This window comes from Macrobrachium rosenbergii, chromosome 41 (assembly GCF_040412425.1).
Source record: "Macrobrachium rosenbergii isolate ZJJX-2024 chromosome 41, ASM4041242v1, whole genome shotgun sequence".
In the NCBI taxonomy this organism is placed as follows: domain Eukaryota; kingdom Metazoa; phylum Arthropoda; class Malacostraca; order Decapoda; family Palaemonidae; genus Macrobrachium; species Macrobrachium rosenbergii.
Window position 1 is genome coordinate 61,639,584 of NC_089781.1, and position 12,889 is coordinate 61,652,472.

The 12,889-nt window shown below is 32.8% G+C and overlaps 1 protein-coding gene across 1 annotated transcript; it reads right to left on the reverse strand.

Annotated features, from left to right (window-relative positions):
- Positions 1-8,141: 8,141 nt before the first annotated feature.
- Positions 8,142-12,158, reverse strand: LOC136827196 (SCAN domain-containing protein 3-like). The gene is made up of 4 exons (XM_067084966.1): positions 12,004-12,158; positions 11,596-11,887; positions 10,262-10,323; positions 8,142-9,549 (listed from the first exon to the last, which is right to left on the reverse strand). The coding sequence occupies exons 1-4, from the start codon at positions 12,156-12,158 to the stop codon at positions 8,142-8,144; spliced, it is 1,917 nt and encodes a 638-aa protein (XP_066941067.1).
- Positions 12,159-12,889: the final 731 nt, after the last annotated feature.

Sequence of the window (12,889 nt, forward strand, 5' to 3'; positions counted from 1 at the left end):
ATATATATATATATATATATATATATATATATATATATATATATATATATATATATATATATATATATATATATATATATATATATATATATATATATATATATATATATATATATATATATATATATATATATATATATATATATCTTCAATGACAGACCACATATTCATGCATGGATGTATTCAATGGAGACAGTAATTAATCAAGAGATGAGATATGCTTAGTAGGTATTCATTAAATGCTGTTGCTGATCGTTATTTTGTTTATTGCATCAGTTCCCCAAGAAAAAATAGATCTCATCATGAGAAAATAGGAGAAAGATGACAAAACCATTATCATGGAAAAAGAGTTCCACCTCACTGAAGCACATGAAATATTTCGTGATGCAGGCACGTAATTGAAACTAGTTGATTTTTTTAGAAAAAAAAAAAATTTAAGTCCCTTATTTTCTCCCTTATTTTACATAAAAAAGGACTTTGAATTTGAGATAATATATTTTCTGAAGTATTTTCTTATTGAGTGTACATATTATGCTATAATGCTAATGTTAAACCTATGATCTTGTTAAATACCGATTTTATCCTGAAAAGAATGTATATAACAATTTTCCCTGAGAAGGATGGAAATAATGATATTACATCATTGTAAAGATTGCGTTGTTTTTTACAGTAATCACCGGCTTTTTCCTCTGTGATTACTGCTTTGTAATAAACTTTTCCGTTCATTAAAATTTTTTGTTAAAAACTATATAACAAAACTTGTCATGAAGGCAAAAAGTTACAAATCTCAAATATACAAAATTCAGGCGGAATTCCAGATCCTCCTTTCTGATTGGAACTGGTATCAAACGAAAGGAAAATTTAGGCAGAACAAACAAGAGGAATGTTGCAGTCACTCCGAAACTGATACGTAACAGTTCGGGAAGTGTTAAATTCTTCTTGTCTTTGACCTCTGAGAGTGAATAAGCACGCACATTCATATATATATATATATATATATATATATATATATATATATATATATATATATATATATATATATATATATATATATATATTTATATATATATATATATATATATATATATATATATATATATATATATATATATATATATATATATATATATATATATATATATATATATATATATATATATATATATATATATATATATATATATATATATATATATATATATATATATATATATATATATATATATATATATATATATATATATATATATATATATATATATATATATATATATATATATATATATATATATATATATATATATATATATATATATATATATATATATATATATATATATATATATATATATATATATATATATATATATATATATATATATATATATATATATATATATATATATATATATATATATATATATATATATATATATATATATATATATATATATATATATATATATATATATATATATATGTGTGTGTGTGTGTGTGTGTGTGTGTGTGTGTAATTGTATTGCATACATATACATGTGCGTGTGTGTATGTGCGCGCTTGCCTATTTTGACAAAAACAAGTAATTAAGTAGCCTACCTGTCGCTGTCAGCTGTGGTGATTCATAGCCAGGGTTTAAAAAGGCATAACGCTAGCACTCTTATATTATGCAGTCAAGACCTTCCAAAACATCTAAATTATGCATAGTTTTGCGCAGCATATCATCCTTCATTCCCTCCATGTGACCAAACTACTTTAAAATATCGTGATCTACCTTTGTATCATTAGAAATCTTTTCACCGAATTTCTTTACATCACTACATGTTTTCTGAACACCTAAGTTTCCTGCATTCATACTTACGTGATGAAAAAAATGGATCATCAAGCCTTTCACACATGGGACTTTTTGCTTCAATAGACAGTCTTCTTGTCTTCAGAATCTGTTACAGCGATCTTGTTACCATCTAAACGTTTATTCTCAAGTACCAGTACTAACAAATAACTTAAATTGTTTTACTGTCCATGTAGGCATTTTTTCTTTACCTTCCTGATTTCCTTTGCTTGTATTATCTTATATATGGAGCAATTCTCCTTCAATTTTCCTGTCATAAACACATTCAAAATTACAACTTCATGTAGCTGGATCTCCTAGTTTTCATAACGAATACCTCTCCAGCTGCAACTATCAGCTATTTCACATTCTATTTACGATTTTTTTTATCCAGCTACTTTTTACACGTGTCATCTGTCTTTTCTTCTTATTTTTTATCACTCCTAAGTTCATAATAATATCGAAAAGTCACGATATGGAGCATTTGTACTCACGTTTTTATATTCTAACGTCAGCAATACTTTCGTCATAATTTACGTTCTAAATCATACAACTTCAACTCCATATACATATTACATCGTTATCATTCGCAAAATAAAATTGCTCGAGGTAAATTTAGAAGGAGTTTTTATAGGTGGATGGTGGTACATTTGGTAACGATGCAGATTATCCATATCAATTTCCTTTTTAAACCTCTTTTCAAGACAGAAAATTGATGTTCTAGTAAGAAACCAACAAGCTAGCATAGAAAATTGATGTTCTAGTAAGAAACCAGCATAGACTAAGTAGTTCCGTAGAATGCACTGAATTTGATTTTTAGCATCGATGCTAAATGCAATAATTTTGACAAAAAAAGTAAATTGCGTTGCTTATGCAACATCTTATATTGCAGGAGGTTTCATGGAAAGTTTAGTTTTATATAGAAATGGTGTGTCAGACATAAAAAGTTCCATACCTTGCATCGGATGTACGATGATAACTAGAGTAATTCAGATCACTTCCTATAACATAAAGGACTATGTGGTTTCATACCTACTCCTTAGGTACTGTGCATGATAAGGACTGTGTCTACAAAATACCAAATAGTGATAAAGCCAAATGCAAGAAAAGAAAATCTTGGTCTAAAATACGGGAAAGATGAAATTGATTCTTTTGTAAGATTAACTGACGCTGTTATCTGTATCTATAAAACTAATGTGGTAATCAAACATTCTTTAGTACGAAATTTTAAGTACTAAAGAAAATATAGACAATGAAGTTGTGCAGGAATTATTTCTATGGTCTTCTTGACAAATCATTTAAGACAAGTAAGTCCAACTTTATTTAGTGAATTATTACATTAAGTATTTTCTAATGTAGAATTTTTGGATGAGACAATACTTTATGAACGACTCAGTGTAGGGGAAAATGTTAAATATGTACAATATTTCTTATTGAGGAAAAAAAATCCCAGTGATTAATTATTACATTCACATTTTCAGAAAGTATTATACGAAAATCATGTGATCTCCATTGTTGTCGTCGTCTCAATAGTGAGATATGGAAATAGTTGAGATGTAATTGCTTTTATATCAGTTTCATGAAAATCATACAGTAAAACACGTACATATAAAAGATACTTGAAGGCCTCTACCCAAAGAGGTACATTAAAGTCCTATAATACTTTATGGCTTGATTATCTTTCCAGAATTTCTAAGCAGACTTTAATACATAATTTCACATTCGCTTGCTGGTTTCAAAGCAGTAATCCGAAATTTGATGTTTCTGTGTGGCATCTGAATTGCTACGGTACAGATTCCACGAAATTATGTAAATGAAGCGAAAAGAATATTTTCTTTCTGCATTGTCTTTCAACAGTTATTGTGCAGTCACTTTGAATATAGTGACCCCTAATTTAGAAAATCTTTATTTTTAATAACTCGTTTGCGGTCATAACTTCCAGGAACAATCTTTCAAACACGATCTTTCACTAACACATACTCAGCTACTGGATGCTTTTGCCACTACAATGCTTTATTAATTCTTAGTTAATCTACAATCTGAAGCTACACTTGTGTCGTAAATATTGTCAGCGTTCTAATAGTTCAGTGTTCCTGAGTTGCTAAATAAAGAATGCACATTTCCGGTCATAAAATGCGCACTGTTTTAAAAATTCTTGTCACCGATCTCTCACAAAATGTTTTTCATAATGCATTTGGGGACGTGTAATAAAATAATTCCTTATGTAAAATTATTGGAGAAAAAACGAATCTTTAAAAACTTAGTGAAAGGACGAAACACAGTTAAGAATATGCATGAACTAAGATGAATGTTTATGAAAACTAACACACACAGAAAAATAAAACTAATTAGTCAGCACAAGTCCTATATTCGTAAAAAAATAGTTGAACGTTCTCCTTGTTAGTGTTCGTTTTCATAGACTTTTTCTTCTTGGGTAATTAGTAGTAATTTTAAACATATTTCTTTTATCTCTCTTTAGGTAAAAATTTTGAAATAAAACTGAAGATGAAAGCTATGAACTTTTTGGTTCTCAAAAAAGGGGGACGATGTCGAGGAAAGAGTGAGCGAATGTTTCTTATAGACTGAGCTTCCGAGACCCCCAACAAAGGTGGGATGGGGAAGGGAGGGTTATACTCGGCGCGAGCGCTGTTGTGGCTAATGGTATGGAAGATTGGAAATTTCATACAAGATTTGCTGCATTTCGAAAGAAAATGCGATTGTTACTGTCCTGAGGATTTGATGGTGATTGTGCATTGATATTTCTTTGTGATTTATTTATGATGTGGACTGACACAAGCTTATGGAGATGATGCTGTGTATACCAAATTATTGTTTGTCAAGGAGATGAAACAAATCCAATTAGATGAAAGGTCACTAGCTACGGAAAAAATAGATAAGTGATAAAAATTTTGTTGGCTGAGAAATGTGAATGTTATTTAGGAGAAAATGTCTCTGAAAAAAGGGCAATACAATCAGGAATCATATTGTAAAAAAAATATATATATATATATATATATATATATATATATATATATATATATATATATATATATATATATATATATACACACACACACACACACACACACACACACACACACACACACATATATATATATATATATATATATATATATATATATATATATATATATATATATATATATATATAATATGATTCCTGATTGTATTGTCCCTTTTCAGAGACATTTTCTCCCAAATAACATTCACATTTCTCAACCACCAAAATTTTTATCACTTATCTATTTTTTCCGTAGCTAGTGACCTTTCATCTAATTGGATTGGTTTCATCTTCTTGACAAACAAAAATTTGGTATACACAGCATCATCTCCTAATATATATATATATATATATATATATATATATATATATATATATATATATATATATATATATATATATATATATATATATATTAAATCTGTGATGAACTATGTGCTGGCCTGTCGGAAGTACATCCACTCCAGGTGAATTTGTGTCGACGTTGGAGGTTTACACAGTTAGATACAGCGGGTATCTGATGCATGCATTTGTGCTTTTCTGATCACGGCCTAAGTGCGTGGAGACAGTGTGATCTTTGAAAGATGAAGTGATTAAGTGAGTGTGTATGTGTGTTGCATTCTCTAATGGTATACTATCAGAGGAACAGACAATTGTGAAGGACTTCGTTTTGTGGCTGAGTATGATTTGCTTGTTGTGCAGTGTTTAAGGACTGCCACTGGAAGATCTGTTATTTGACACCATAGAAGTGAGTAAGATAATTCATGAACACTTACATCTTTTCCAGCCATTATGTGGAATTACCCCATTTGTGCTGCAGTGAAATTCCTGTTCTCTGTTATGTTCTCCATTTTGCATTTTCTGTTTCGAATGTTCAATTTGCTAACACCATTTCAGGTTTTAATATAAGATATGTTTCTTTTAACAGGAATTCTGTGTTCGTCATGTGAGGACGAATATTCTGGGAGTGGTGTTCTTTACATGCTATATGACATTTATTGTGGTCTAGAATAATTATGACCTCTTTATTTAATCTAATGACCAGGGTGTTAGTCACTAGTATTGGTTGGTCTAGAATCATTAATCTGAATATTTGTGAATCAGAAATTCCTCTAGTGATGATGTCCATTTATAGGGGGTGGGAATCACTCCATTTCATGACAGTAGGTCTTGCTGAATTACTTTCGTTAAATTTGCAAATAAAGTCTAGTTTTGTACCTTAGTGTTTAATTTCAGTAGGCCTTTGTTTGAGGATAGATTCAGTGAGAGGAGTCGATGGGAGAGAAAGAATGTGCTGACCCAGGGCCGGCCATTTCCTACCGGAGAATATTAGGGAGGTAAGTTGACACGACGATGTTCTTAAAACATATACAGTAAGAGATTATGACCTTTTCTGACCTGGGTATAGGGTCATTAACATATACATATATACAGTACATATATATATATATATATATATATATATATATATATATATATATATATATATATATATATATATATATATACATATATATATACACACATATACACACATATACACACACATACATACACACACACACACACACACACACACACACATATATATATATATATATATATATATATATATATATATATATATATATATATATATATATATATATATATATATATATATATATATTATAATATGAGATTATGTGTATGTTTCGATTTGATGTCTATGATTTTGAGATGTCTTTATTTCTTACAAGATGACTCTGTGTTCTGTATTTTGATATAATTTTTAGCTATTTCATATGTTTTGAGGTGACTTTGTAATGTATAATCATTCATGTTTGTAACACACTGTGTTCATGGAAGTTGAAGTTTAAGTGCCACATCCTGTATTGACACAGGTGTTTGGGGTGAAGGCAGAAAGGCAAGGGCCACTTTCCTTTTCTTGATGAGTTGACAGGCCTCAGCCAGAATGCTTTATTATATGTTTATCATGTGTGTCTGTTCCATAGTTATTAACTTTGTCTATACCTATTATGTGTTCATAATCTGAGTAGAAAAGAATGAGGAAGTGAGGGAGATGAAGTTGACACGCTGACAGCCATGCCAGTTTGGTCTCAAAATACTTTTTCTATTTACCCAGCTGCTTAACCCAGGACAGGAAATGTCAGTCTTGAGATAAGGCGCTTGAAGCTCCAGTCCTATATGTATACTGTACATGTATACCTGTATGTATAATGTATGTACACTTTATGTATCATGTATACTGAGAGGTGGAAGGAGAAATCTGTTATTCAAAGACTGAAGAGACTAGTTAGTAACCCTGTAGGACCCACCATATATATTCAAAGGGAAATCAGAGAGACCCAGGAGTTGCCTTGGGGAATTCAAAGATAGCAGTTGTCTCTCTCTCTCTCTCTCTCTCTCTTTCTCTGGTACAGTATTGTGTCTAAAAGATATATATATATATATATATATATATATATATATATATATATATATATATATATATATATATATATATATATATATATATATATATATATAAAGTTGGCTATCCTCCTTCCCCATAAGCATAAGTTCTGTCAAATTCACCCACGAAGTGTATACATTTTGCAAGAAGGATCTAAGGCAGGGTTTTCAACCTTTTTCTCCCCACATACCCCTTTGGAAATTTTTGATGCCAGAAATGTACCCCCTTTACTTTGTATAAAAAAGGAAAACAAAAATTCATATTGGTAAACATGCCATTGTGCATATTTGTCAGTACCACACTGTAGGAAATCAACTAAACTACCCTTCTGACAACCAATAATATTGTAAACACAAAAAATTCCATAAATACTTGACATTTAAAAAAAATAACTGTTTCCCAGTGGTTATGCAGTAAATTTTCAGGGTTAGCTATGGTACTGAGCTGCAAAAACAAAATATATATCATTACATAGCTGCAAAGGGAGTTAATGAGATGGCTGACACTGTTTTTCACCAATTAGCTTAGTTAGCCGAGGAGCAGTTTTTTCTAAAGCACATCTAAGGTCGGCTTCCAGATTCAGTCGAGATCTTAATTTTGATTTTATGACAAGTAAGCTGGAAAACCCAACTTCACACAGATATGTTGATGGGATATGACTTTGATATTTTGCACCAGAACCTGACTAAAGACTCTTTCTTAAAGAGATCACTAGCACTGGAGTCATTCACAAAGTCAATAAATTCTTTGTGAATTGCATCATTGACAGAAGCAACATCTGTATGGAAAGGGTCTCTAATCAGCTTCAGGATTCTTTCAGACACATCAGGAAAGTATCACTTGATTTCATTTTGCAGTGAGGAAAGGTGATCCACTATTAAGGTTACCATCTGATCTGATATGTCCTGCCTGTCAGCAAGTGTCTCAAACACGTCAAAATTACCTTTCTTAACTTTTGTCTCCCAAAGTTCCAGCTTCATCTGAAAACTCTTCAATTTGTCAACAGCATCAGTGACAACAGCACCAGGTCCTTGCAAAGATTTGTTCAAAACATTTAGGCATGAAAATATGTCAACAATATAGGCAAGGTAAGTGATCCACTTTGGATCATTCAGCTTTGCAAGATACATCTGAGTTACCTTCTTGTCACTACAGCTAAAGAACAATTTCAGTTCGTCCTTTAACTCAAACACTCTTCTGACAACATTACCGCGAGATAACCATCGAACCCCTGTGTAGTAAAGGAGTGTTTCATGAGTAGAATCTAAATCTGAGCGCAGAAGTCTAAATAGTCTAGAATTGAGAGCACTTGACTTTACGAAGTTGACCATCTTTACCATGTCATCAAGCACCTCTTTGAGCTCAGTTGGCAGTGTCTTGGCTGCTAACGCCTGCCTGTGTATCATGCAGTGCATATGTTTTACCTTACTGTTAATAGCTTTAACCCTTACTTTAAATCCTGATTGACTGCCTAACATTGCAGGAGCTCCATCTGTTGTGCAACCACATAAATTTTCCCAATCTAGTCCCTCACTTTCAAAGAAAGAACTAAGTAGCCCAAAAATATCTGAACCGGTAGTTGAAGATTCGAGAGGGTGACAAAAAAGAAAGTCTTCCTTAAAATCATCATCTTTGATGTATCTTGTGAATACCAGCAACTGAGCACAATTATTTACGTCAGTCGTTTCATCCAACTGGAGAGCAAATATCCCTAAGGGCGCTGTTTTTACCTCAGAAACCACCTGGTCTTTGATATCTGTGGACATGTCAGATATACGTCGCTGAACAGTGTTATCTGACAAGGGCAGAGTGTCAAGCTTTTCAGCAGATTGCTCCCCCAGCATAATCCTCACTGTACATGGCATAACTAGTGTCTCCCCAATGGAGTGAGGTTTTTTCTGCTGGGCAATTTTCAGTGCAACTACATATGAAGCATGAAGAGCAGCTTTATTTGACTGATGAAAACTGCCTGAGTGATCTAGTTTTGAGCGGTTTAGCCTGGTTTCTCTGCGCCTAAAGTAGTCCTCATCTTTTCCTTTCAGCTCTTGGTGACAACCATGCAAATGTCGTTGGAGCAAGCTTGGTTTCATGGCTGGTGGAGACAGTACTTTGACACAGATGACACACTGAGGCATTTCAGTTCCATCTTTAATTATGACTGTGAATCCAAACTTGATATACTCCTCACTGTAACGTCGTTTTTTCTTTTGAGTCTCCATGCCAGCTACACTCATGCAGTCTACACTGAAAAAAAAGATTAGGGCGTTTCGGGATAATTATATGCTAATGCACTGCAATGTATTAATCAAGAAACATCTTTAAAAACATAAATTGTAGCTATAGTCAAAAAAGGGTCGGTATCCTGTTAACTATCACAAAGAAAAATCAACATTAAATAAAAAAAAAAATGGGACCGGAATATACAAAAGTATGCTGTGAATTGTAAATAACAACAAACAAACTATGCGAGTTATAATCAGACCACGCCACACGTGAAACTTCTACTACACTACATGGTATCAGAAATTAAGAAATTTAATGCAAAATTATTCTTAAAGTGGCATAAGTTATCAGATATATTAAGTTAACTGCACAGAACCAGACAACTGAAACTGAAATAATTACATGATTTTTCATGCTAACGTAAACAAGAACAACAAATTAACAACCTTATACTTTCCAACGACACGCAGTTTGCGATAACAATTTTTATTGAAATCGACATAGCATTCTGATATTAATATAGTATCATCAAAGAAAATAGCCCCAAAGAGACCAACCTGCCAAAAAGCAGCAGCACCAGTCGATCTACTTCATGACTGTTGAGTGGTGACTGGTGCGAGTCCCATGCATTCCCAACCACACCTCGCGCCCCTCTCTCTCTCCTGTACGTGTCAAGCAGCCAGGCCCCTTACCACGGTGCCCCTTACCCTAACGACGCAGGGAAAGAGCGTACCCCCTGAAAGACCCTTGGCGTACCCCCTGGGGTATGTGTACCCCAGGTTGAAAACCCCTGATCTAAGGTGTTTATATTGTGCAAGCATTGTGAAAATCTGTTTTACTATTTTCTGTTGAAGAAGGTAAGATTCTTACTTGATATGTTTTGTACTGTTGTTGTGAAAGAGAATTATTATTTTGATAAGAGGTGGATAATATCTCTTAGAGTGAGTTCTAATGTATCTTGCTGCTAATTATATTTTAATAAGTGCATATTATTGTGACTTGGCAGTGTTGATTTGAGGAAGTTTTAGAAAGACGTGAGTTTAGTTTTTTTTTTTTTTTTTTAAGTGAAGGTAATCTTTTGAAAGACTGATATAATCTTTAAACATATTTTTGTCTTAGTGAAATTGCCATTGGTATATCTCCATTTTTGCACATTTCATTCTTAAATGTCTGTGTTATCATATTGCTCCAATCTTATAATTACACAGTGTTTTCCAAAGTTTTTGTTGGTGATTACTTAGCATTTTGTTAGTGCATACTTATTATTGAGATTTCAGTGACTACCTGTATTGACTCCCATTTATTAATGTCTTAGTGAACACTTGGGCTAGTTGCAGATGTTCAGACTTATATTTAAAACTTGAGTGAGAGTTAATGGTTTGAATTTTACTTAACCAAATTGCTTTCTTGATAAATTAAAGTTTTGTGAATTAATCTTGATTAATCTAACCCTGCAAAGGTAACCTTTTATTTGAGATACCTCATGGGTAATGTGGTCCCACTTTGGGAACCACCACTTTGACCTATTATAAAATGTTTATTTATTTTACTTATATATTTCTAGATTTCTTCATATTAATATATACCTAATTCTTAATCTTGGGTTAGGAGAAAATCAAAGAAACACAGTCTTCAAGTAAGATGGTGTGTGATTTTCTGTTTGAAGTTTCCGCCTCCTGTGGCCACAAAAAAAAAAAAAAATTGTAACGGGTGAAAAAATAGAAAATGAGTTTTATGAAAAAATCTGTATTTTTTAACAATTATCTGAAGGGCAGCTATATGTGAATTTATGTTGATGAAATTTAGTACACTTGTGCATTTACCATTCTAGAATAAGAGAAAAGTCTAATAAAGAATTCTAAGCAGTAAAAAGGTGTCAAAAAGTCCTTTATGTAAATTTCGCTCTAAAAAGACCCTTTAAATTTTTTACAGACATAAGGTATTTACCATATATCGCAGTCAAAAGTCAATGTATAACCACCAAATCGTTTGTAAATACAATATAAGCATTCTAGAACAAAAGCAAGTCCCAAAAAATAAATCTGCTGGCACTGGGATGGCACTGACTGCTGGCACTGGGTTAGCACTGAAGGTGATGTTGGTCACTGGCACCGGGGACATATCATCTCTTATGTCTTCTGAACTAATCAGAGGTGAATCACTAGAATTCTCTGTTGCATGGAAGGTGGCAGATGTCGATGGAATGGGGGCAGATGTCAGCTGAGTGTGAGCTAACTTCCTTGCTGGATGTTTGGAGGGGGTTGAAGGGGTTGGATCATCAATGTCCTCTTCATCTTCACTCTCTCCTACATATCTCTTTAACTTCCTCAATGCACTCGGTATCTTCACCTTATGTTTCCTTACATAAAAAGATACAGGGGAAGTGCTAACACTCTCAGAAGAAGTGGCGGAAGTGACAGGATGGGTGGGGTGAAAAGGCTTGGTGCGTCATGTTGAGTGAAAAGTATGCCTCACCTTGCTGCTACTTCCAACCCTCGTGACGTCATCCTCAGGCATGTCAATACTCTCTTGAGATAATATGGGTTTTCCAATGTCTCCTCATCACTAACATCGCTATCCCAATCCAAAATGTCATGAAATTCATGAATTTTCAGGCCCTTCCTCGACATATTCGAAATTATGGAAAAATAAAAAAAAAAGCATATTTCAGTTTTAAGACATGTGTGGCAAATTGTGGCAGCACTGCATCATGCCACCTACATCCCTGGCAAGTGACACCATCTGTCTTTGTCACCAGGAAGTATCACTAAGTTCCACAAATAACAAATAAAGATATGATAACAAATGTAAGAGTATACCAAATACCATATCAAGAACAAGTTAGGTAATATGGTACCCACATGGTGACCAGCAAAACTTCAAATTGCTCTAAAATGGCAAATTTCTGCATCTGATTACAGCACATCTGTTCACAGTCGAGGCACATAGAGAACTAATGCTGCGCACATCAAGAACCCACCAAACACCGAATTCCATTGAGTTATTTAAAAAAATGCTGTTTTGCGCATGCACATGGTCTCCATATGGGGCCTGTTTACCTACCCAGGGTTAAGAAATACTTAAATCTTACACTGCTGTCAAGTAATAGTAAACCTTTTTGAGATTGTGAACTCTGTTATAACGTTTGAACTTAGAAATACACTTGTCTGTTTAAAGTTTTAAAAGCACAGTGTTTCATTTTGACCACCAGTGATTAGAGAAAGTAATGAATGTGTACAAGGTAAGTGATATATCTATCTAGTTCTCTTTTATCAAAGTGAAATAAAACCAGGAAAACCATTATAGTGTTTGATGACTTGATGCCCATTTTCCACTAGTCTGTTTATAGCCTATTAGTTGT

Bases quoted from the DNA above. Each gene is read 5' to 3' on its own strand.
- LOC136827196 (XM_067084966.1), bottom strand. From the start codon at position 12,158: ATGTCGAGGAAGGGCCTGAAAATTCATGAATTTCATGACATTTTGGAT. The intron at 10,324-11,595 runs GTCAGTGCCATC...TAAACACCTTAG, and splicing joins GTGCTAACCCAGTGCCAGCA to ATCAGGGGTTTTCAACCTGG. The intron at 9,550-10,261 runs GTACGCTCTTTC...CTTTTTTTTCAG, and splicing joins CGCCAAGGGTCTTTCAGGGG to TGTAGACTGCATGAGTGTAG.